The sequence below is a fragment of the Drosophila willistoni genome, unplaced genomic scaffold, assembly GCF_018902025.1.
Source record: "Drosophila willistoni isolate 14030-0811.24 unplaced genomic scaffold, UCI_dwil_1.1 Seg531, whole genome shotgun sequence".
In the NCBI taxonomy this organism is placed as follows: Eukaryota; Metazoa; Arthropoda; class Insecta; order Diptera; family Drosophilidae; genus Drosophila; species Drosophila willistoni.
The window spans coordinates 4,847,957-4,874,136 of NW_025814459.1; the positions used below are offsets into that span (position 1 = coordinate 4,847,957).

The 26,180-nt window shown below is 39.9% G+C and overlaps 2 protein-coding genes across 3 annotated transcripts; one reads left to right on the forward strand and one right to left on the reverse strand.

The window, feature by feature from the left end:
- The first annotated feature begins 10,212 nt into the window (after positions 1 to 10,212).
- Positions 10,213 to 24,267, forward strand: LOC124461528. Of its 2 annotated transcripts, none has more exons than XM_047013035.1 (2): positions 10,213 to 10,340; positions 23,294 to 24,267. In XM_047013035.1, the coding sequence occupies exon 2, from the start codon at positions 23,328 to 23,330 to the stop codon at positions 24,192 to 24,194; it is 867 nt and encodes a 288-aa protein (XP_046868991.1). In that variant the 5' UTR covers positions 10,213 to 10,340; positions 23,294 to 23,327; the 3' UTR covers positions 24,195 to 24,267. The 2 variants fall into 2 exon arrangements, with proteins under 2 accessions (XP_046868991.1, XP_046868990.1); XM_047013034.1 differs by lacking the exon at positions 10,213 to 10,340 and adding an exon at positions 12,392 to 12,672.
- On the reverse strand, positions 16,385 to 17,080 carry LOC124461537. The gene is made up of 2 exons (XM_047013043.1): positions 16,719 to 17,080; positions 16,385 to 16,655 (listed from the first exon to the last, which is right to left on the reverse strand). The coding sequence occupies exons 1-2, from the start codon at positions 17,024 to 17,026 to the stop codon at positions 16,385 to 16,387; spliced, it is 579 nt and encodes a 192-aa protein (XP_046868999.1). The 5' UTR covers positions 17,027 to 17,080.
- Positions 24,268 to 26,180: the final 1,913 nt, after the last annotated feature.

A 26,180-nucleotide genomic window follows, 5' to 3' on the forward strand; every position in this document is an offset into this window, starting at 1 on the left:
TGGAACTCATGGGATTGTAATCATGAACATTAAAATTCCCATCATTGCTGTCAACACCGTTACATTTTTACATTTAACCGATTTGGAACAATGCCATCAGCTCAACAACGAGCAATATATTTGTTTTGATAAACAAGTGACGTTTTCGGCTAATAGCAACTGTGAGTTCCAGCTATTCAAAAACACAAAATCATCAACTTGCCAAATACAACACACAAACAGATCATTCGTGTGGTACGACATGTATCACAAAAATCAGTGGATTTTTGCCACCACCAGACCAATTGAACTCGCAGTGACCTGTGACAATTATATACAAGATGTCACTATTAAGAAGACTGGATTGTTAACTCTAGACCCGACGTGTACAGCTAGGAGTTATGCTATACGAATAACAGGTCACCGTATAACTACGACAGACACAATGAAATTGTCATATGTCCGATTTGGCAACTTCAGCATTGGCCCAACAAAAGTAGCGCCAACAACAACACAATTCACAAAGATGCAGCTAAGCTACGACGAACTAAGCAACATTCAAGGAAAACTGGAAACTAAGCAAAACTGGAAATTTCCAGAAGACCCCAGCCAGCCGGCTCACCATGTTATAGTCTCCTACGTAGCGCTAACAATACCATTGGTTCTTGTGATGGTATATGGAATAAAAAGAAGACACAATGGTCCAGAGCAGACAACCGTGAGGATCGTCAATCCCATACCGACTCCTGCTGCAGTAAGCCCAGCCCCCAGCAATTTTGCGGTCAACGTTGGATAACGTTGAACAGGTGTTCAACGGCCGGAAGTATGTTGGTGTTTAGATTATATAAAATAAGCTAACATTAAGCCAATTATAATATAGAACGAATGGAAATGTATGTCAATGTTAAGTATGTAACCCGATTATAGATATCGATGGCTCATCAGTCATAAGTAGATCTGATATGGTCAGCAGTAAACAATAAAGACCTAGTTAATCAATAAAAACGTACTTTGCTGACCTAACACTATGCACTGGTGAGCTCGCTATTTTGTACTATAAAAGAAATGCATTATTCTTAGTAAGATCAGATACCAATTGTAGCTACATCGGGTGTGCATCGCTGTGTCTTTGGCCCCCATCTCTACCTTTGTAATCTCACTCCGAGGTCCACCCAATTTATGTGTTGGTTGCGACAACCTTTAGTCACTGGTTTATGTGCTAGTGCCTATATATATATATAAATAAATAAACATTTAATAACTTCAAGAAACACTAACGTCTTTCATTGAACACAATAGTTTAAGCCCAATTATATAAAACAAAATATTCCATTCAATATTTCATTTACGAAGTTTATGCCGGCTTCCTGATTTCAATTAATGATACAACATGCCATGCTATAATTGGGCTCAACGAATAAAACAGTTGACGCAACCGCGTCATGTTTTTATTATGTTTAATAATATTAATGAAAAATTAGGCAAAACTTGTCATATTTCGTCCGGATTGAATGTAATTTTCGAAATAATTCACTAAGAAATAAAATAAAAGATTAATAAATTTGTGAAACGGCTTACTGTACTACATATCGCAAAAAGGCATTTGAAACATTTTATTTTTTATAACCATATAAATTGGCAATAACTGTTTTTTTTATGAAACAATCGTTAGTCTTTGTCTATGGGTGTTTAAAGATTAAACAACTTTGCGTTTTTATATCATGCACCCATAGGGTAAAAATGTAATATCAGGCAAAAGAAGGCATTTCCGGCCCCATAAGTAAGTGAGTATACAAGTAAGTATATATATTCTTGATCAGGATAAACAGCCAAGTCGATCTAGCTGTCTAGTCTGTCCATATAAACACGTAGATCTCGGAGACTATAAGAGCTACAGTGACCAAATTTGGCGGTCCGTAGGCAAGTGGCGGCGGTAGAGTTCTCGTGTGTTTTTCTAAAGGTGAGCGAGATAGCACACGCTATAATGGGAATTTAACAAACATACATTTGGTGGTCGAAAGTCGGCGAGGCGACTTACTTACTTCATTATATTTAGTTTTATTGTACATTTAATGAAGAATGGGACGCTGCACAGTTGGGCCTCTGCTCGGATAGCGTTGCAAAAATCAATTTTTTCATGATCGAGTTTGGCAAAAATGATATATGCAATCGATAGTAAATATTCAGAGAATATGAATGTGGGATTTTACTTTATCCCGGGTTATTTATTTCAATATTATTAAAGGATGTGATTTCCTTATTTAGTCTTATTTTATTAACAATGTTTCTTTGTGTTAAGAATACATATATTTTATATTATTTAAATGGCCTTAGTGATAATTTGGGTGTGCGATGTGATCGAGGCGAGAGTACGATTGCGAGTGCTTTTTGAGTCAACGCTTCTCTTTATTTGCCAATGAGTGAGTCGACCAGATAGGTGCGGCCGCTGCGTGTCGTTCTGTCTCGATCACTATCTACTGCCCGATTGCTATGATTATGGCCGCCTGCCACTTCATTTCCAACATGAATCCAAAAAATTTTTGAAATCTGTTGAGATTTATGGGTGCTAGACGCGCCCAAAATTGAGACATTTTTAGTAAATGGGAATAACTGATAACTTTTACAAAAAATCTCAGCTTTAAAACTGAATACTAAGCGCTCTCAACAATCGAATATTTTATTTTATCTGAAAAGTATGTTCTTTATTGGTACTATGTTTTATAAATCTAAATAATTACCTAAATCGTTATTAAACTAGAAGCGTTAAAAAAAACACTAAATATCGGCGATTTTTGAGCTTTGGTGGAACAGAACTAACAGGTATCAACTAGTATCAATACCGGACTACATACACTAGGTAGGTGAAATATTTATTTATTTATTTTTTTTTTACGTCAACTAACACAGCAGTCGACGAAAAAGCTTAAGCTAAAGACAGATAGTAATTAATTGAAAAATATAGCTTAGCTATATACACAATTAACAATCCCCGACCCGGTGGAGGTGTTTTATTTGCATAAGGTGCCAGCTATGCCCCGATTCACAAGGTTGTTAAAAGATTGACAAAGAACACGAAAAGGTTCATGAAGAGAGTAGTCAGTCAGACATCTACTAAGGTGAATAGGAAAAAAGTTTCTGGTCCGACGTGAGGGAACACAAAAATATAGCGTATCTAGTAAATTAGTAGAAATGACTTCGCCGTTGACTAGTTTATGGAGAAAGAGAATGCCAAAAACGAGCCTACGGTTGTAAAGTGAAGGAAGATTAATAAGAAGAAGTCTGCTAGAATAAGAAGGTAGGCGAAGACTCGGGTCCCAATTAAGACCGCGTAACGCAAACTTAAGGAATTGCTTCTGTACCGATTCAATACTACGCTGGTGAACATCATATTGCGGATTCCACACTGGCGAGCAATATGCTAGAGTAGGGCGAACTAACGAAGTGTATAAAACCTTTGTTACATAGGGATCATCAAATTCTTTGGCCCAACGTTTAATGAAGCCAAGAAGGCTGCATGCTCTATTGACAATAGAAGAAATATGAACATTAAATGAAAGTTTAGGGTCAAACATCACACCTAAGTCTTTGAACGATTGTAGCGTGCGCTAGTTTAAAGTTTAAACTTTCAAATTTTTAAACTTAACGTCTTTACGCGCCACTTTGCCAATAGCGATCAATCAATAAATAAAAATATTGGTATCGCTCGATCGATAAACGCATAATATGGGGATAGCGATAAATGATCTATCGTTTTTCTTGAGGTGGCAACGCGCTTCATTTTTTTTGCTAGGCTTCATTTTCATTTTTAATTCTGAGGAGAAAAGTGTGTAAAAAAAAAAAGCTGTAGTCCAAATCTTTGGTTATAAACCATAGCAGGTATGTAGGTTAATTAGAATTTTTACCCCGCCGCCATCTGCATCTTACTCTATATCCTAGATTGGAAACCTTACTTTTTCTGGCCAATATTCCTGATAGCTTTCGTTTGGGAAGATTATTTTCTGGAAAACCGGCGAGTTTTCAAATACCCATTTCTGGTGCCGGAGCACGTGCATCCGAATTTTCGGTTGTCGTTGCCTTCTGGAATTGGCATTCGGACATTGAAAAGACACCGCCAACTAAACACCGGCAGTGCCACAACGTTTCTAAGTTAAGGCTTACGGTGCGGCCAAAGTGTCTCATTTCCCGAAAGGTGTCCTTACCTTCGGTGAACCGGATTTTTGTATGGCAAGGTTTTAAAGGCAGTGGCCTACCTAACCTTCTGACGTTGCTGACCCAGACAAAGTTTGTCTTTTAGCCAAATTCTGGATACTGCTTGCTGTTGCCCTATTTAGCGCATTCCATGTGACCACCTCGAAAGCTCCTACAAATTTTTTTTTAAATTAACCTCGTTTTGAACGAAATCTTTAAGTCCCGATATTTTCATTTCTGATCTTATTTTTAAATTTTAATTCCTAATCAAGTTAAACAAAAAAAAAAAGAAAGAGAATGTAAATAAGTCAAATATTGAATCAATTAAAGTCTCGTTAAGGTTATATTAAATAATTCAAGTCGAGAGTAACGTAAAATAGAGCAAATGTAAAAGCAAAGTGAGTGAACGGAGTTTAATGGTGGTCATAAAGCGCGAAGGAGAAATCATCATATAAACACCCTCCCACAGTGCATCGATGGAAGGCCTTTCAGCGAATAAACTATGGGGTAAGTGCCTAGTGTATTAAGTAGTATCAATTCGGCGACTTTCAACCAAGTTTTTGCGAACTATGGAGGATGGTAGTCAATTGATACTCTGACTTGTTGATGTAATTTCTGTTTCAGCGTTTTGTGATCAACCAGATAGTTAAATTAATAAAAAAAAAAAAATGTGTTTATGCCCAACCGGGCAACACAAGGGTTAAAGGAGGCGGAAGCTTTCACCTCGCGCCGCTCTCCCGATGGTGCCCATCGCTCTCCCCACGAAAGAACTCCCCAAACTCCGCTCCAAGCGGGGCTTGGTGCCCTGCTCTTAAGCTAAGCTAGAGTTAGTTGAAATTTATACCTGAATACATCAAGTGAAGTGAAAATACTCTCTGCGTGTCAAAGAATTTACTGGGAGGAAAAAGGGAAAAGGAAAAGTTCACCTAGCTGCCATCAACCAGAAGGAAGTTCGACCCCCCTACACAAACATTTGGTCCTTCGAGCCGGATTCTAAGATCCTCTCGAACCACTAGCATCGGTGGAATTTCATCCATATTTCAAGCTAAGTAATTTTTTTGCAAATTATAGGTATATGAGTACATGTACATGCCTCCAGCATCCGTACCCATACTCACATACATATAATTGTTGCCATTGATTCTCCTAATCCAAGTAAAAATTACTTTCGCGCAAATTTTTCCTCCTCAAAGGAGAGAAAATTTTGGTCCCCAAATTTTCATACATATATATGTGTCCAGTACATAAGGCGCCATATTGGTTCGCCCACTTCAAGTTTTTTTTCTCGCACTTTGGCATATATAGGCCAAGTATATAAGGCGCCATATTTTATTTGCCTATTTCCAATATATATTTTTTCGCAATTTCAAAAAAAAAATATTAACACATATGTATGTATGCAGTGAATCAAACCTACGGAAAAAGTGATCTCCTACATATAAAATATATATATATGCAAGCAGAGTGTGTGAATGTGACAAAATTACAAACATATCCAGTGCTACATTAAATCCAAAAATAAAGGTTTTGTGCAAATACAGTCCACTCCTGGGAAAAGTGTGCGCGCAGTGAAAGGTGGTTCCAACGAAGAGAAGAAAATTTTCAATACGAATAATAAAGATTTAAAAAAAAAAAAACGAAAGTGAACCACCCTCTCACATATAAAAGCCACACTTAGACATTTCTGGTGACCAGACACCCTATAAAGTTGGGGGCATATCGGTTAGACATAGCAAAAGAAATCATATTAAAAAAAAAAAAAAAAAACCATTAATTTATATAAAGAAATCCGATCCATTCACACCTCTGCATATCGCCATTCCATATTTTCATATTTAAAAAAAGGAAAAAAAAAAAAAAAAAAAATTTTTAAATACATATATATATACTCCAACATTTTACATATCCATACACATACATATATATACATATTTTTCCATACATAAAATTTTACATATATATATTCATATCCATATACATATACATATTTTTTTTCCATACATAAAATTTTACATATTGATTCTCATATACATATCCATACATACATATATTCCACAAAAATTTCTAAGTTTTTCGCACACAAATATATTTTTCCATCACCGCGAACAAATCCCGCTATCCCTTGCAGCCTATATACATACATACATACGTGCATACATAAGTACCGCTTAACTGCAGTATACCAGCACAGCTGCAAGCTCATGTGCCAAAGACCGGCACAAAGCAAACGACCAAAAGTAGCTGTGCTGTATACCCTAGGTTGGCAGGCACTTTGTGGGGTATATATGTTGAAGGGTCACGTTGAGGAAAAAATCGAATAATATTTAATTGGTAAAAGTTTGTGTTCCGCGTTTTTGTTTATTCTATTCCCACGCGTTCCAAGTCGTATCTTTGGAGTTAGATTCCAAGTCCAAAGTGTTTCCACCCGTTCCAAGTCGCATTTTTTGGAGTTATATTTCAATTCCAAAATATTCCCACGTGTTCCAAGTCGTATTTTTGGAGTTATATTTCAATTCCAAAGTATTCCCACGCGTTCCAAGTCGTATCTTTGGAGTTAGATTCCAATTCCAAAGTGTTTCCACGCGTTCCAAGTCGCATTTTTTGGAGTTATATTTCAATTCCAAAATATTCCCACGTGTTCCAAGTCGTATTTTTGGAGTTATATTTCAATTCCAAAATATTCCCACGTGTTCCAAGTAAAATAGAGCAAATGTAAAAGCAAAGTGAGTGAACGGAGTTTAATGGTGGTCATAAAGCGCGAAGGAGAAATCATCATATAAACACCCTCCCACAGTGCATCGATGGAAGGCCTTTCAGCGAATAAACTATGGGGTAAGTGCCTAGTGTATTAAGTAGTATCAATTCGGCGACTTTCAACCAAGTTTTTGCGAACTATGGAGGATGGTAGTCAATTGATACTCTGACTTGTTGATGTAATTTCTGTTTCAGCGTTTTGTGATCAACCAGATAGTTAAATTAAAAAAAAAAAAAAAAATGTGTTTATGCCCAACCGGGCAACACAAGGGTTAAAGGAGGCGGAAGCTTTCACCTCGCGCCGCTCTCCCGATGGTGCCCATCGCTCTCCCCACGAAAGAACTCCCCACACTCCGCTCCAAGCGGGGCTTGGTGCCCTGCTCTTAAGCTAAGCTAGAGTTAGTTGAAATTTATACCTGAATACATCAAGTGAAGTGAAAATACTCTCTGCGTGTCAAAGAATTTACTGGGAGGAAAAAAGGAAAAAGAAAAAGTTCACCTAGCTGCCATCAACCAGAAGGAAGTTCGACCCCCCTACACAAACATTTGGTCCTTCGAGCCGGATTCTAAGATCCTCTCGAACCACTAGCATCGGTGGAATTTCATCCATATTTCAAGCTAAGTAATTTTTTTGCAAATTATAGGTATATGAGTACATGTACATGCCTCCAGCATCCGTACCCATACTCACATACATATAATTGTTGCCATTGATTCTCCTAATCCAAGTAAAAATTACTTTCGCGCAAATTTTTCCTCCTCAAAGGAGAGAAAATTTTGGTCCCCAAATTTTCATACATATATATGTGTCCAGTACATAAGGCGCCATATTGGTTCGCCCACTTCAAGTTTTTTTCTCGCACTTTGGCATATATAGGCCAAGTATATAAGGCGCCATATTTTATTTGCCTATTTCCAATATATATTTTTTCGCAATTTCAAAAAAAAATATTAACACATATGTATGTATGCAGTGAATCAAACCTACGGAAAAAGTGATCTCCTACATATAAAATATATATATATGCAAGCAGAGTGTGTGAATGTGACAAAATTACAAACATATCCAGTGCTACATTAAATCCAAAAATAAAGGTTTTGTGCAAATACAGTCCACTCCTGGGAAAAGTGTGCGCGCAGTGAAAGGTGGTTCCAACGAAGAGAAGAAAATTTTCAATACGAATAATAAAGATTTTTAAAAAAAAAAAACGAAAGTGAACCACCCTCTCACATATAAAAGCCACACTTAGACATTTCTGGTGACCAGACACCCTATAAAGTTGGGGGCATATCGGTTAGACACAGCAAAAGAAATCATATTAAAAAAAAAAAAAAAAAACCATTAATTTATATAAATAAATCCGATCCATTCACACCTCTGCATATCGCCATTCCATATTTTCATATTTAAAAAAAGGAAAAAAAAAAAAAAAAAAAAAAAGAAATTTTTAAATACATATATATATACTCCAACATTTTACATATCCATACACATACATATATATACATATTTTTCCATACATAAAATTTTACATATATATATTCATATCCATATACATATACATATTTTTTTTCCATACATAAAATTTTACATATTGATTCTCATATACATATCCATACATACATATATTCCAAAAAAATTTCTAAGTTTTTCGCACACAAATATATTTTTCCATCACCGCGAACAAATCCCGCTATCCCTTGCAGCCTATATACATACATACATACGTGCATACATAAGTACGGCTTAACTGCAGTATACCAGCACAGCTGCAAGCTCATGTGCCAAAGACCGGCACAAAGCAAACGACCAAAAGTAGCTGTTCTGTATACCCTAGGTTGGCAGGCACTTTGTGGGGTATATATGTTGAAGGGTCACGTTGAGGAAAAAATCGAATAATATTTAATTGGTAAAAGTTTGTGTTCCGCGTTTTTGTTTATTCTATTCCCACGCGTTCCAAGTCGTATCTTTGGAGTTAGATTCCAAGTCCAAAGTGTTTCCACCCGTTCCAAGTCGCATTTTTGGAGTTATATTTCAATTCCAAAATATTCCCACGTGTTCCAAGTCGTATTTTTGGAGTTATATTTCAATTCCAAAGTATTCCCACGCGTTCCAAGTCGTATCTTTGGAGTTAGATTCCAATTCCAAAGTGTTTCCACGCGTTCCAAGTCGCATTTTTTGGAGTTATATTTCAATTCCAAAATATTCCCACGTGTTCCAAGTCGTATTTTTGGAGTTATATTTCAATTCCAAAGTATTCCCACGCGTTCCAAGTCGTATCTTTGGAGTTAGATTCCAATTCCAAAGTGTTTCCACGCGTTCCAAGTCGCATTTTTTGGAGTTATATTTCAATTCCAAAATATTCCCACGTGTTCCAAGTCGTATTTTTGGAGTTATATTTCAATTCCAAAGTATTCCCACGTGTTCCAAGTCGTATATTTGGAGTTATATTTCAAGTCCAAAATATTCCCACGTGTTCCAAGTCGTATTTTTGGAGTTATATTTCAATTCCAAAGTATTCCCACGTGTTCCAAGTCGTATTTTTGGAGTTATATTTCAAGTCCAAAATATTCCCACGTGTTCCAAGTCGTATTTTTGGAGTTATATTTCAATTCCAAAGTACTCCCACGTGTTCCAAGTCGTATCTTTGGAGTTAGATTCCAATTCCAAAGTGTTTCCAAGCGTTTCAAGTCGTATCTTTGGTTATATTTCAATTCCAAAATATTCCCACGTGTTCCAAGTAAAATAGAGCAAATGTAAAAGCAAAGTGAGTGAACGGAGTTTAATGGTGGTCATAAAGCGCGAAGGAGAAATCATCATATAAACACCCTCCCACAGTGCATCGATGGAAGGCCTTTCAGCGAATAAACTATGGGGTAAGTGCCTAGTGTATTAAGTAGTATCAATTCGGCGACTTTCAACCAAGTTTTTGCGAACTATGGAGGATGGTAGTCAATTGATACTCTGACTTGTTGATGTAATTTCTGTTTCAGCGTTTTGTGATCAACCAGATAGTTAAATTAAAAAAAAAAAAAAAATGTGTTTATGCCCAACCGGGCAACACAAGGGTTAAAGGAGGCGGAAGCTTTCACCTCGCGCCGCTCTCCCGATGGTGCCCATCGCTCTCCCCACGAAAGAACTCCCCACACTCCGCTCCAAGCGGGGCTTGGTGCCCTGCTCTTAAGCTAAGCTAGAGTTAGTTGAAATTTATACCTGAATACATCAAGTGAAGTGAAAATACTCTCTGCGTGTCAAAGAATTTACTGGGAGGAAAAAGGGAAAAGGAAAAGTTCACCTAGCTGCCATCAACCAGAAGGAAGTTCGACCCCCCTACACAAACATTTGGTCCTTCGAGCCGGATTCTAAGATCCTCTCGAACCACTAGCATCGGTGGAATTTCATCCATATTTCAAGCTAAGTAATTTTTTTGCAAATTATAGGTATATGAGTACATGTACATGCCTCCAGCATCCGTACCCATACTCACATACATATAATTGTTGCCATTGATTCTCCTAATCCAAGTAAAAATTACTTTCGCGCAAATTTTTCCTCCTCAAAGGAGAGAAAATTTTGGTCCCCAAATTTTCATACATATATATGTGTCCAGTACATAAGGCGCCATATTGGTTCGCCCACTTCAAGTTTTTTTTCTCGCACTTTGGCATATATAGGCCAAGTATATAAGGCGCCATATTTTATTTGCCTATTTCCAATATATATTTTTTCGCAATTTCAAAAAAAATATTAACACATATGTATGTATGCAGTGAATCAAACCTACGGAAAAAGTGATCTCCTACATATAAAATATATATATATGCAAGCAGAGTGTGTGAATGTGACAAAATTACAAACATATCCAGTGCTACATTAAATCCAAAAATAAAGGTTTTGTGCAAATACAGTCCACTCCTGGGAAAAGTGTGCGCGCAGTGAAAGGTGGTTCCAACGAAGAGAAGAAAATTTTCAATACGAATAATAAAGATTTAAAAAAAAAAAAACGAAAGTGAACCACCCTCTCACATATAAAAGCCACACTTAGACATTTCTGGTGACCACACACCCTATAAAGTTGGGGGCATATCGGTTAGACACAGCAAAAGAAATCATATTAAAAAAAAAAAAAAAACCATTAATTTATATAAATAAATCCGATCCATTCACACCTCTGCATATCGCCATTCCATATTTTCATATTTAAAAAAAGGAAAAAAAAAAAAAAAAAAAAAAAAATTTTTTAAATACATATATATATACTCCAACATTTTACATATCCATACACATACATATATATACATATTTTTCCATACATAAAATTTTACATATATATATATATTCATATCCATATACATATACATATTTTTTTTCCATACATAAAATTTTACATATTGATTCTCATATACATATCCATACATACATATATTCCAAAAAAATTTCTAAGTTTTTCGCACACAAATATATTTTTCCATCACCGCGAACAAATCCCGCTATCCCTTGCAGCCTATATACATACATACATACGTGCATACATAAGTACCGCTTAACTGCAGTATACCAGCACAGCTGCAAGCTCATGTGCCAAAGACCGGCACAAAGCAAACGACCAAAAGTAGCTGTTCTGTATACCCTAGGTTGGCAGGCACTTTGTGGGGTATATATGTTGAAGGGTCACGTTGAGGAAAAAATCGAATAATATTTAATTGGTAAAAGTTTGTGTTCCGCGTTTTTGTTTATTCTATTCCCACGCGTTCCAAGTCGTATCTTTGGAGTTAGATTCCAAGTCCAAAGTGTTTCCACCCGTTCCAAGTCGCATTTTTTGGAGTTATATTTCAATTCCAAAATATTCCCACCTGTTCCAAGTCGTATTTTTGGAGTTATATTTCAATTCCAAAGTATTCCCACGCGTTCCAAGTCGTATCTTTGGAGTTAGATTCCAATTCCAAAGTGTTTCCACGCGTTCCAAGTCGCATTTTTTGGAGTTATATTTCAATTCCAAAATATTCCCACGTGTTCCAAGTCGTATTTTTGGAGTTATATTTCAATTCCAAAATATTCCCACGTGTTCCAAGTAAAATAGAGCAAATGTAAAAGCAAAGTGAGTGAACGGAGTTTAATGGTGGTCATAAAGCGCGAAGGAGAAATCATCATATAAACACCCTCCCACAGTGCATCGATGGAAGGCCTTTCAGCGAATAAACTATGGGGTAAGTGCCTAGTGTATTAAGTAGTATCAATTCGGCGACTTTCAACCAAGTTTTTGCGAACTATGGAGGATGGTAGTCAATTGATACTCTGACTTGTTGATGTAATTTCTGTTTCAGCGTTTTGTGATCAACCAGATAGTTAAATTAAAAAAAAAAAAAAAATGTGTTTATGCCCAACCGGGCAACACAAGGGTTAAAGGAGGCGGAAGCTTTCACCTCGCGCCGCTCTCCCGATGGTGCCCATCGCTCTCCCCACGAAAGAACTCCCCACACTCCGCTCCAAGCGGGGCTTGGTGCCCTGCTCTTAAGCTAAGCTAGAGTTAGTTGAAATTTATACCTGAATACATCAAGTGAAGTGAAAATACTCTCTGCGTGTCAAAGAATTTACTGGGAGGAAAAAAGGAAAAAGAAAAAGTTCACCTAGCTGCCATCAACCAGAAGGAAGTTCGACCCCCCTACACAAACATTTGGTCCTTCGAGCCGGATTCTAAGATCCTCTCGAACCACTAGCATCGGTGGAATTTCATCCATATTTCAAGCTAAGTAATTTTTTTGCAAATTATAGGTATATGGCGCCTTATATACCTATAATTTATATACCTTATATACCTTAGGTATATATATTACTTTCGCGCAAATTTTTCCTCCTCAAAGGAGAGAAAATTTTGGTCCCCAAATTTTCATACATATATATGTGTCCAGTACATAAGGCGCCATATTGGTTCGCCCACTTCAAGTTTTTTTCTCGCACTTTGGCATATATAGGCCAAGTATATAAGGCGCCATATTTTATTTGCCTATTTCCAATATATATTTTTTCGCAATTTCAAAAAAAAATATTAACACATATGTATGTATGCAGTGAATCAAACCTACGGAAAAAGTGATCTCCTACATATAAAATATATATATATGCAAGCAGAGTGTGTGAATGTGACAAAATTACAAACATATCCAGTGCTACATTAAATCCAAAAATAAAGGTTTTGTGCAAATACAGTCCACTCCTGGGAAAAGTGTGCGCGCAGTGAAAGGTGGTTCCAACGAAGAGAAGAAAATTTTCAATACGAATAATAAAGATTTAAAAAAAAAAAAAACGAAAGTGAACCACCCTCTCACATATAAAAGCCACACTTAGACATTTCTGGTGACCAGACACCCTATAAAGTTGGGGGCATATCGGTTAGACACAGCAAAAGAAATCATATTAAAAAAAAAAAAAAAAACCATTAATTTATATAAATAAATCCGATCCATTCACACCTCTGCATATCGCCATTCCATATTTTCATATTTAAAAAAAGGAAAAAAAAAAAAAAAAAAAAAAAATTTTTTAAATACATATATATATACTCCAACATTTTACATATCCATACACATACATATATATACATATTTTTCCATACATAAAATTTTACATATATATATTCATATCCATATACATATACATATTTTTTTTCCATACATAAAATTTTACATATTGATTCTCATATACATATCCATACATACATATATTCCAAAAAAATTTCTAAGTTTTTCGCACACAAATATATTTTTCCATCACCGCGAACAAATCCCGCTATCCCTTGCAGCCTATATACATACATACATACGTGCATACATAAGTACCGCTTAACTGCAGTATACCAGCACAGCTGCAAGCTCATGTGCCAAAGACCGGCACAAAGCAAACGACCAAAAGTAGCTGTTCTGTATACCCTAGGTTGGCAGGCACTTTGTGGGGTATATATGTTGAAGGGTCACGTTGAGGAAAAAATCGAATAATATTTAATTGGTAAAAGTTTGTGTTCCGCGTTTTTGTTTATTCTATTCCCACGCGTTCCAAGTCGTATCTTTGGAGTTAGATTCCAAGTCCAAAGTGTTTCCACCCGTTCCAAGTCGCATTTTTTGGAGTTATATTTCAATTCCAAAATATTCCCACGTGTTCCAAGTCGTATTTTTGGAGTTATATTTCAATTCCAAAGTATTCCCACGCGTTCCAAGTCGTATCTTTGGAGTTAGATTCCAATTCCAAAGTGTTTCCACGCGTTCCAAGTCGCATTTTTTGGAGTTATATTTCAATTCCAAAATATTCCCACGTGTTCCAAGTCGTATTTTTGGAGTTATATTTCAATTCCAAAGTATTCCCACGTGTTCCAAGTCGTATATTTGGAGTTATATTTCAAGTCCAAAATATTCCCACGTGTTCCAAGTCGTATTTTTGGAGTTATATTTCAATTCCAAAGTATTCCCACGTGTTCCAAGTCGTATTTTTGGAGTTATATTTCAAGTCCAAAATATTCCCACGTGTTCCAAGTCGTATTTTTGGAGTTATATTTCAATTCCAAAGTATTCCCACGTGTTCCAAGTCGTATCTTTGGAGTTAGATTCCAATTCCAAAGTGTTTCCAAGCGTTTCAAGTCGTATCTTTGGTTCTATTGCAATTCCAAAGTATTCCCACACGTTCCAAGTCGCATCTTTGGAGTTATATTGCAATTCCAAAGTATTCCCACACGTTCCAAGTCGTATCTTTGGAGTTAGATTCCAATTACAAAGTGTTTCCAAGCGTTTCAAGTCTTATCTTTGGTTCTATTTCAATTCCAAAGTGTTTCCACCCGCTCCAAGTCGCATCTTTGTAGTTATATTTGAATTCCAAGGTGTTCCAAGCCGTTCCTAGGGTTTTTTGGCAGTGTTCCAAGCATAGCTTGCAAATAACTGTTAACCGTTTTTTTCCTTACGCTCTGTTCGCGAGAACAACCGAAAAAAATCATACTTTCTCGCTCTCGCTCTGAGCAAGACCCTTTGGTTGTTTTCGATTCGGTTTTCGGTTGAGCGCTAACAGTTGAGCAATTTGCTTATCGGTCTTTGAGTGAACAGCGCGTAAAGAGTGAAACGATTCACGCTCACACAGTGAGGCTCACCAAAAGACCGATTGACAGAAAAACTCAACGCAAACGGTCTTTTCAACTATTTGTCTTCTTTTCGATGCACAGTGGTACGTTGTGTAAAATTGCAACATTAAATTTCACTTTAGATCTTCTTGAAAAAATTGTATGTATTTCAGACTAATTTTTTGTTTAGAACAGGAATAGTTTTATTTTTTTAAGTATTTTATTTTGAATTAAGCTTAACAACTAATAATGAATTAATGTTTTGGGAACTTAGTGAACTACGTCGCTCGCTTAAAATAAAGTGCAAAGCTGAAAATGCTCTTTCAACGGAGACTTGAGTAGCTGGAGTGGCTAATACCACCTGCGCCAGAGCACTCAAGTGTGGCGATTTAAGCTTCACGTTTTGAAAAAAATGTAATATATCCTGGTTTAATGGTAAGCGGCGATATATTTTGTCGAAGTCCTCCACTTCAGCATATAACTTGACAAGCGCGTCAGAAACCGGCTCTTCTTTTGCTTCTGGAACAGTTTGCACATCATCCAAAAATGCCGAGAAAAGTGACTTTTCTTCTGGTATGGATGAGAATGAGCACTCCATGTCCATATGCAGTTCAACCTCCTCACTTGTTTGCGATGCAACAGTTCGATCGGAGTCAACCTTTAATAATGAAGCAAAATTATGTTAAAATTTATTGTTTGCAATTATGGCTTAAAACAGGTTTTTGTGTATGACGAGGACAATTTTACTTATTAAAACTAAGAACACGTATCTAAAAGCATCTATAACATAAAGGACACAGGACCTAAACTTCAATTATACTCCTTCTTACGTGCTTCAGTTCAAACAGGCGAAAAGCAATTTTTTTTAGGTTCTGCTTTGCCAACCATTTTTGGTGATCTGTTAAAATACAGTTCACTCGCGGGTCCATGTATATAGCAGATAATAATGCTTCGTTTTCGAGCAACTTACTTTCCCGCAGTTTAATTTGTGCCAACAATTTTTTTTTTATCGAATTTTTGCTGTTTTCGCACTGCAACTTCAATTCCATCCATATAATGAAAAATTCACTATATACTAGTTTTTCCTCTTGCAGCTTTAAAGTCGCATTATATGCGTCCTTGAATGCGTCGACATATTTCTCCATCCAGTCCCATTCAATATCGTTATCAATACTACTCTGAGTGGCCACAAACTCTTTTAGTTCGAGTAGTTTTTTCACCATTGAGTATGTAGAATTCCACCTAGTGATAACGTCGAGCGTTGGTATATTTTTTTTGTGCTCGATTAAGATACGTCTGTACAAGTTACATATAGTATTTATTTTATACATGTACATAAAAAAAAAATTATATTTGAACTTTTCTTACCTATAAGTTTCAGTGCGCAATGTTTTGCATAATTTGCGGCAGATACTAATTTTTTCGCTAATCTCATCCAGCTTGTTAACATCATATACGCATAGTTGAAGAGTGTGCGCAGCACATCGTACAAGATGAATATTTGCCAAATTCAGGTCATCAAGCTTATCCATAAATTTTTCACTCTCAGTGTCATCTTTAAAAAGGGACTCCTCCGTGTCGTCATTAAGAATTTCTATGGCTTTGACCATGTTTCTCCCATTGTCAGAGGTAACACTGTGTGTAAACATTTTCTTTAGTAATAAACATGTTAAAAATTATCTAAAATAACATTTTTACCTGAAGATTTGATCCAGAGTTATCCCATAATCGTCAAGAATTTCTAAAATTTTGTCTCTAATGTAGACCCCAGTGTGTGAATAAGTGAGCTGGATCATGCCCAACGTCTTGACAACAATCTCCGACTTATTTACATTTGTGTGAATAATTTGCAGATTTATACCTAGAATTGCTTTGTCCATTCTAGTTGCCACGTCGATTTTTAGCGACAACAGTTTTCCATTGACTAAAGCCCTTATGCCGTCTTTGATGGCCTGTTCTCTTACGGACACGAAGCTCATAATGTTCCTCGATGTGATTGGGTTCATACCAAGGGCATTATAAATGGGATCAACAATTTCCCTAAATCCCTCGCTGTCCAAGAATACAAACGGCTTTCCATCAGTTGTCACAATTTTAATAAGTGAATTCACAACTGTTTCTTCACTTGTTTCATATGTTATTTTTTTTTTCTTCACAACTTTTATTTTGGTGTCTTCTTCACTGTCGCACTCTCTAAATATTTCATAATGTTTAGTTGTCAAGTGGCGTTTCAAATTTGTAGTATGAATGCCAGCTTCACGTCGCATATTTTACACACTGATTTTTTGCTTACTGCATCAAATTGAAAAAATTGATGCACTTTTTTATTAGTTTCACGTCCCATTTTGTTAAAATCACTGTGCTCAATCGAAACTCACAAAGCAAATTGACGCATAAAACCCACGAAACTTGACATACACACATACATGCGCAAAAGACTTTTTGAATCGTCGTTCAGAAGCAAACGGTCTCGGAATGAGCAGAGCAAAAGAGAACAGAAAAAAGTGCTCTTCGACTGAGCGCGAGCAAAATTTATTTACGAACAATCCAATCGGTTGCTCTCAGACCTTTTGCTCAAAGTCTCAGTGAAGAACACTTATTTCGCGACAGTGTGAAACGGTTAACAGTTATTTGCGAGCTATGGTTCCAAGTCATTCCAAACGTACCAGCTCGTTTTCTGGTTTTTCAATCTATTTCAAGGCGTTTCAAAGCCGTTCTTCAAGTGGTTTGGTAGTGTTCCAGTTTTTCCCAAACGTTCCAGTTCGTCTTTTTGGCTAATTTTCAAGCCGTGCCAAGCCAGCTCAACACTTTATAACCGCCACTCTCTGGGGTTATGAGCACGAGCCCGTCAAAAGACGAGAAAGCAGCTGAGGACACTGCAGCCCCGAGCAAATCCTCAATTGCTGCTCCAGGTCAGCGCCAGAGGAGTACCAGCCCTACTACTCCTCCTTCCCGAGCATTTCAGACCCTCTCTAGTCCACTAACTCTCAAGTCCGCACCATCGAGCACGACCTTTCAGCAAGCCACGTCAGAGCCACGACGAGCAAGCCAAAAAGAGGTCAAATCATTGGTACCACTTCCACAGATTTTGGTAACCGCCCCAAGAGTCACTCGGTCCGAGACCAAAAGGGTTTTAGCTGCTTCCACCATGGCTTTGAAGAAGTTTGTTTCCATTTGCGATAAACTAAGTCAGTTTGAAGTCGACACCCACGTCACGTCACTGTCCGAGGTCAGCGTATTTACGCTCCAAGTCCGTCGTGATCGAGTTCAAGCGTTGTGGGAGAAGGTCGAGCAGGAATATGAGAAATGCGAGGCACTCACAGATGGTAAAGACGATAACTCTGAAGATTTAGCCATCCAAGCTAAATATGACAAATGCTATCAAGTTTACGAGCGATGCACGGCTCGATTAAACGAGCTTATCCATGAAGGGTCTGCTCCGACTCCTCCGAACCGTCATGCGCCTACCTCTGCACCAGCAGAACGAGGCTGTCGATTGCCACCTATTGACACAGAAGTCTTTACGGGAGATTATTTAAAATGGCCCACGTTCCGTGACTTGTTTACAGCCATCTACATAAGCGATTCGCGAATTTCCCCTGTTGAAAAGCCAATTCCGAGCACTTCTTGACCTGCCTCAAATTTCCCATGAGTCCGGAAAAGCATTACAGGATCATCAGAATGCTCTGCAGGCATCCATTCGCGCTTTTGAGCACTGTGGCCTGCCAGTAATCACTTGGGGAGGCATGTTCGTATTTTCCTTTCCATCAAATTGCCAAAGAATACCCTTTCATTATGGGAGCAATCTCTGGGAGACAAGACGGCCATTCCAGAGTGGCAAATGATGGACGATTTCCTCACTGAGCGGTTCCGTACGCTCGAAGCGGTGGAAAATACAACTGCAATGGCTATTTCGGTTCCCACATCGAAACCTCCACGAAATCCGATTCCAGCCACCCGAAAGGCTAATACATTTGAAGCCAAGGTGACCACCAAACCAAAATCCTGTGATCTCTGTATGAAGGAGAATCACCCGGTGCGTCGATGTCCCCGCTTCCTTCAGATGACGGTGCCAGAGAGGGTGGCATACATAAAGAAAAAGTCCCTTTGTCTGAACTGTTTCGCAAGAGGACATCAAGTAAAAGATTGTCCGAGTCAGCACAATTGCTTCACGTGCAAGGGGCGTCACAATACGCTCTTGCACAAGGACGCCCGACCGGAGAATAATCCAACGTCGGTCCCAGCTCAGCCTAGTTCGCACAATATTGTCCGGACTTACTTTACCTCTGAGGCAAGGTCCTCACGAGATAAGTTGCTAGGTACAGCGATCGTGGACTTTTGGCACAAGGGCACTACTTATGCTTCACGGGCGCTATTAGACCCGGCTTCTGAAGCCAATTTCATATCCGAAAGAATGTTCCGACTCATGAAGTTACCATTCCAAACTGTCAGGGCCGAAGTGACAGGCATTAACGGAAAGGTCAATAGAACCTTGAAGGTCTGTCACATAAGCATTCGGTCATCGCATGGACCTCCAGTCCAGATCGAGATAGAAGCGTTTGTCTTGTCCCAAGTTGCTGATGATTTGCCGTCATGTACGATAGCCCAAGCCACACTGGAAGGAATGCCCAATATTCCTCTAGCCGACCCCTCCTTCAGATTAAAGGCAAAGATCGATCTACTCCTTGGCATTGATGTAATACCAGCGGTGACTCTTTCCGGCATCCAGACCGAAGTGTGCGGATCTTTAATGGCTCAAGAGACGAGATTCGGTTGGGTCATTTCAGGCCCGTTGCAAGGGGTCCCCGTCAGTTCATGTGCCGCGTTCACCACGAGGGTCGCAGTTAGCAGAGAGGAGGGACTTGAAACTCTTCTCACAAGGTTTTGGGAGGTGGAGGATCTACCGGGCAAACCGGTAGAAGATTCTGACTCTGTTTGCGAGGTCAATTTCCAGAAGACCACAAGAAGAGATGTTTCGGGGAGATATACGGTCTCACTTCCGTTTCGAGATCCAACCAACATCAACCTTGGTCATTCCAGACCAGGGGCATTGGCTCAGTTCCTAAAAAACGAAAGCCGACTCCTTAAAAATATTCCGGCAAAAACTGAGTATGACGCCGTCATCCAAGAATATTTGGACTTGGGCCACATGCGTCAGGTTCCATTTGACGGCACTAATAACAATTTTTATTTGCCACACCATGCGGTTTTCAAGCCCGACAGCACCACAACAAAGGTACGGGTAGTTTTTAACGCCTCTAGCAAGTCCACCAACGGAGTAAGTCTCAACGACATACTTTACCCTGGTCCGGTACTTCAGTCCGATCTCACTACTCAGATTCTCAAGTGGCGTTTTTTCCGCGTAGTTTTCAATGCCGACATCACAAAAATGTACCGCCAAATTATGGTCGATCCAATCCATACGCCATTTCAGAGGATCCTGTTCCGAAATAAAGAGGGGCAACTTGGTGATTACGAGCTGAATACCGTCACGTTTGGCATTAACTGTGCTCCGTTCTTAGCCATCCGAGTACTTCAGCAACTCGCAAGTGATGTACAATCCAAATTTCCTTTGGCTAGCGATATTATCAAGTCCTATATGTATGTCGATGATGTCCTGGCAGGGGCTCATAATGAAACAACGGCAATCGCAATGGTCAATGAACTTCAAGACGCTCTTGGTTCAGCTGGCTTTGCCTTGCGCAAGTGGACATCGAATGTGAAGAGCGTGCTCAGTTGTATTCCAAAGAGTCATTTACTGAATGCTGATTTCCTCGACATCGAAGAGGCCAGCACAGCGAAAACACTGGGAATCCGATGGAAAGCGACTACGGATGAGTTTTATTTTGTCATCTCACCCCAAGATGTCAAGTCAGCTTATACTAAGCGAGAAGTCCTCGGGCAGATCGCCAAGTTATTCGATCCCGCTGGCTGGCTGGCTCCCTTTGTGATTCAAGCCAAGGTGTTTATGCAAGAGCTCTGGTTACAAGAGCTAGGGTGGGATGATCAATTGCCCAGTGAACTCCATCACAGGTGGCAGGATTTTACAAAGAGCTACTCCTTCCTTGACCAGATCCGAATTCCACGATGGGTTCTTCATGACCCAAATTCCGACATCCAATTCCATTGTTTTTGCGATGCGTCACAGCGGGCTTATGGTGCCGCAATTTACGTGCGCGTTAGCAATGACCAAGGCATATCATGCTGCCTTCTTGCAGCGAAATCTAGAGTCGCCCCGGTTAAAACGGTTTCATTGCCCCGCCTTGAATTATGCGGAGCTACACTTTTAGCGGAACTGGCAGCTGCAGTTCTTCCGCAACTTCCAGTTGATAATGCGGAGGCTTTTTATTGGTCAGATTCCACCGTCGTACTGTCGTGGTTAAATAAGCCACCCTGCACATGGACAACGTTTGTCGCCAATCGGGTAGCAAAGATTGTGACGGCAACAAATGACGCCCCATGGAATCACGTTCGTTCAGAGGACAACCCAGCAGATCTCCCTAGCCGCGGCCTGAGTGCGCAGGAATTGGTACACAAGGAGCCACCATGGCTACGGGAACCACAAGAGTCCTGGCAGCGAGCGACACCACTCCCACTAGACACTGCCTTGGAGAAGCGGGTAGTGAAGGTCCACGTCGCGATCGCTAAGCCAGCCAACGAGATATTATCTCGTTTTTCCAATCTGGCACGTGCCTTACGAGTGATAGCATATGTGATCCGTTTCGGCAGAAGGTGTCGTAAACTTCCAAACGATTACTCCGGGGAGGTGACCTCTAGCGAGATCAATCAAGTACTCCAGGCGTTGATCCGAGTCACTCAGCGTGATTACTTTCCGACGGAACATCGGTGTCTACAGCAGAAGAAATCTCTGCCCATGTCTAGCACCATTCTCAATTTGAATCCTTTCATTGACGCATCAGGTGTGATCCGAGCATGTGGGCGCGTGCAACAAGCAGCGGCCCTTAGTTACGATGAGCGTAACCCCATTCTGTTGCCAGTAGTAAGTCCGTTGTCCCGGCTGTTGGTGCTTTTCACGCATCAGATCTCTCTCCATGGGGGCAGCCAACTGGTAGTCCGTCTCATCCGACAGAGATACTGGATTCCAAGACTGCGGAATCTAGTAAAATCGGTGGTCAATTCATGCAAAGTCTGTGTGATTTATAAAAGAAGGCTGCAATCACAGCTAATGGGCACCCTTCCGGCCCAGCGAACTACTTTCGCACGACCTTTCACGACCACCGGGATAGATTTCGCAGGTCCTTTCGACATCAAGAGTTTCACCGGCCGCGCTTGCCGCATATCAAAGGGATATGTGTGTGTCTTTGTTTGCTTTTCCACCAAAGCCATTCACCTTGAGGCAACTTCGGATTTGAGTACCGAAGCATTTCTGGCAGCATTCGCTCGCTTTGTATCGAGGCGAGGGTGTCCCCAGCAAGTGCAGTCCGACAACGGAAAAAACTTCGTAGGTGCATCCAGAGTGCTTGAAAAAGATTTCCTAAGTTCTACCCAGCAGAAAATATTATCCCACTACAGCCATCAGAATCTGTCCTGGCATTTCATCCCTCCCGGGGCACCACACATGGGAGGGTTGTGGGAGGCTGGAGTTAAGAGTTTTAAAACTCTGTTCTACAAGGCCACTTCCAACCAAAGGTATACTTTTGAAGAGTTCTCTACGCTGCTGGCTAAGGTAGAGGCGTGTTTGAACTCGCGGCCGATTTCTCCTATGTCTGAAGACCCCACCGACTCTTTAGCTTTGACCCCAGGCCATTTCCTAGTTGGCGGTCCATTGCTATCCATGACGGAACCTGAAATCAAGGATCAGGTACCGTCTATCATTAACCGGTGGCAGCGTCTGAAGGCCGTGAGTCAGCATTTCTGCACCCGATGGAAAGACGAGTATCTGAAGGAGCTACATAAGCGCAATAAGTGGCGATTCCCTTCTAAAAATCTTGAAGTGGGCGATCTGGTGGTACTCAAAGACGACAATCTTCCATTTAATGAATGGCGTCTCGGGCGAATCCACCAGACACACCCTGGCAGTGACGGCAATGTCTGCGTCGTCGAACTGCTTACCGCTCGCGGTATTGTGAAGCGTCCCGTCGCAAAGTTGATCTTTCTTCCTCCAGAAGAAAGAATTCAAACCCATTACGTAAAACTACAGTAGCGTCCAGCACTTGGTCCTTCCTCCCAAGTAAGAAGGGCCGAGCTGCCAGTAGTAATATGTGTTCTATCGTCCTACATTAATCCGCTTTCTTCATTATTTGTCCCGGCAGCTTCCTGATATTCGTCAACCTAGATCCCGTTTCCATGGCTCCGAGACCGCGTTCAGTACAGGCATCGAAAGAGGAGCGCAGATGTTCGCGAGGAACTGAGTCCTTCCGTTGCCGAGTCTGTCGCGGAATCCATCCTCTGAAGCGATGCCGTCGCTTCCTGCGGCTGAACGTGGAGAAGAGGATGAGGGCAGTGCTGGCGAATAAGTACTGCGCCAATTGCCTGGCCCACCAACATTCCGGAGGAAGCTGCTTAAGCGGTGATAAGTGCCGAATCTGTGAGGAGGATCACCACACGCTGCTTCACTTCCATGAACAGCCACGTCGACGCACTCCAAGCTCCGTCGTACGCCGAGTCACCCCCGAGTCCTCCAGACGAAGGGTCGCGCCAACGCCAGCCTCCGATCCGAAACTGACCTTGACCACACTGCTGCAGCACCGCAATCCGCATCTGATGCCCACGGCGATGGTGCGTATTGAGACGGAGGGAAAAACCTTCGACGTGAAGGCCCTGGTGGACCCTTGTTCTGCGGTATCGTCGATGGCGACGTCATTGGCCACGGCCTTCAAGTTGACAGCCGTCAATATAGGGGCAGAGAAAGCGGTGGCAGCAGTGATCCGGTCCCCAATCAGTGAAGGATGGCGATTGGAGGCGATCCTAAAGGTGGTCGATGGCTTGTGCTGCCGCACTCCAAGCGCTCCGGTGGACCCACAGATCGCCAAAAAGTTTGAGGGCATCGTCCTGGCGGATGAGACGTTCTACCGACCGTCGTCAGTGTCTCTGGTCCTGGGCGCGGATGTGATCACGGAGGTCATGCTAGAAGGGAGTCTACCTGGGGTTGGCGGGCGGCCGATTGCGATGCGCACAGTTTTTGGCTGGACCCTGTCCGGAGCGTGCCATTAAACTGCCTGGGTCTTGCACTCCTGCAAGGGGGGGAGCATGTTTATGCCCAACCGGGCAACACAAGGGTTAAAGGAGGCGGAAGCTTTCACCTCGCGCCGCTCTCCCGATGGTGCCCATCGCTCTCCCCACGAAAGAACTCCCCACACTCCGCTCCAAGCGGGGCTTGGTGCCCTGCTCTTAAGCTAAGCTAGAGTTAGTTGAAATTTATACCTGAATACATCAAGTGAAGTGAAAATACTCTCTGCGTGTCAAAGAATTTACTGGGAGGAAAAAGGGAAAAGGAAAAGTTCACCTAGCTGCCATCAACCAGAAGGAAGTTCGACCCCCCTACACAAACAAAATGATTTCCGAAAATAATGTTTGACTTGAAGAGCAATCAAAAGCAATGAGTGAATTTGTGCGACTTGAAAATTTAAAATAACTTTAAAGAATTTAAAAACAAAAAAAAAAAAAAGATAAAAGAGAACTTGAAATAAGATGAATAATTACAAGAAAAAATGTTAACTGGATTCATTTAATATTCCTTCTATATTTTTTTTTATTCTATAATCTTCTACAATAATTAATAATGTATAACTAGTAAGCTCTCTTTTATACTGCTAGTTTTAGTCCCTCTTATTCAATAGTTTAATTAACTTTGAGTTCCATTGTTTTGCAAGTCTGAAAGTACAGAATCTCAAAATGTTGAGTCATACTAGACCAGCTGTTTAAAATTAGTCTGTAAATATTTCTTTAAAATTTATTGTGTACAACAAGAAATGCTTCTATCTGAAATTATAATGAATTTGAATATGATTGCTTAAGCTTTATAATTAATTTTCCTAGTGATATGGGTACATGAGTTGATATCTATCAGTTTTTTTTTGGGAATCTTTACAAATGTCAATAAAGATTCATGGGAGGGTATAGAACTGATAAGGTCCATCTACATCTTGACCTCAGTAACCGCTAGCTTGTGAACGAAAGGATACACCTTCATTTCTTTCGCCTTTTTATTAACATGAATTCCTTGCTGTTTTCGTAAGTATTTTCTGCCAGTCATTCTATTTTCATTTAAAGTTAGTTTCAGTAGAGATCCTAATAAAATTAAATTTTATAATTAAAGGTAGAGATTCAGCAAACAACCCCCCCACCCCGCAAGAGCTACGGAACCAGAGGATCTCGATCTGCTGCAATTCACCTACCGCCTTCCTTTTGGTTATCGATAGCTTTATCGTCGCTGTGATAGGAGAACCGATTATATAAAAATTATGGCGCGCAACGAGAAATCGAATAGGAAGGTTACATAAAATTTTTGGCGCCCAACGTGGGGCAGGATAAAAGCATACTCAACTTCTTGACAATATTAGATATAGACAAGAAGTTTATTTAAGTTACGGCATGTGGTTATTTTGACAGCAGACCACCTTAGAAGTATGTAGTTCTACCCTAAGTGATATAAAGTGTTGAGTTCAAGTATATCAGGAAAGTCTTAAGATCAAAACATGAGGTTTCAAATTTTCCGTCGATTTTGTTAGACTATATTATGGTTTAACTTACGCGGATAAATGAACCTGCACGGCTTAAGTCTGCTTGGCGAAGCCGATGTTTCTGTTAGGAATATTCAGCCGCAAAGTTAAAAGCAAGAATGAATGTAAACAAGAATTTCAATACCCTGTATCACAAATTGCTCGTTTAGTTAAGGTCCTCGATAATTTAGCACTCGTTTAGTAAAGTCGTTCAAACTTTTCTTAGCAATTTAGATTATTGTATATTGGATGTTTCGATATTAGTACTGATTGGATTTAAGATCATGTTACGACAGCTGAACGTCTAAAGAAATCGAAGAGAACACGAACATATTGTTTTATAGTAAGACTCGGATGATTTAATAATCTGGTGTCTGGATCTTGGTAATACAGATAGTATAGCCTTGCCGATCAGAAGATTCAAAAGGCCAAAGCCTGACTAAAAGAAACAATTTTGTAGATGCAATAGCCCAAAACA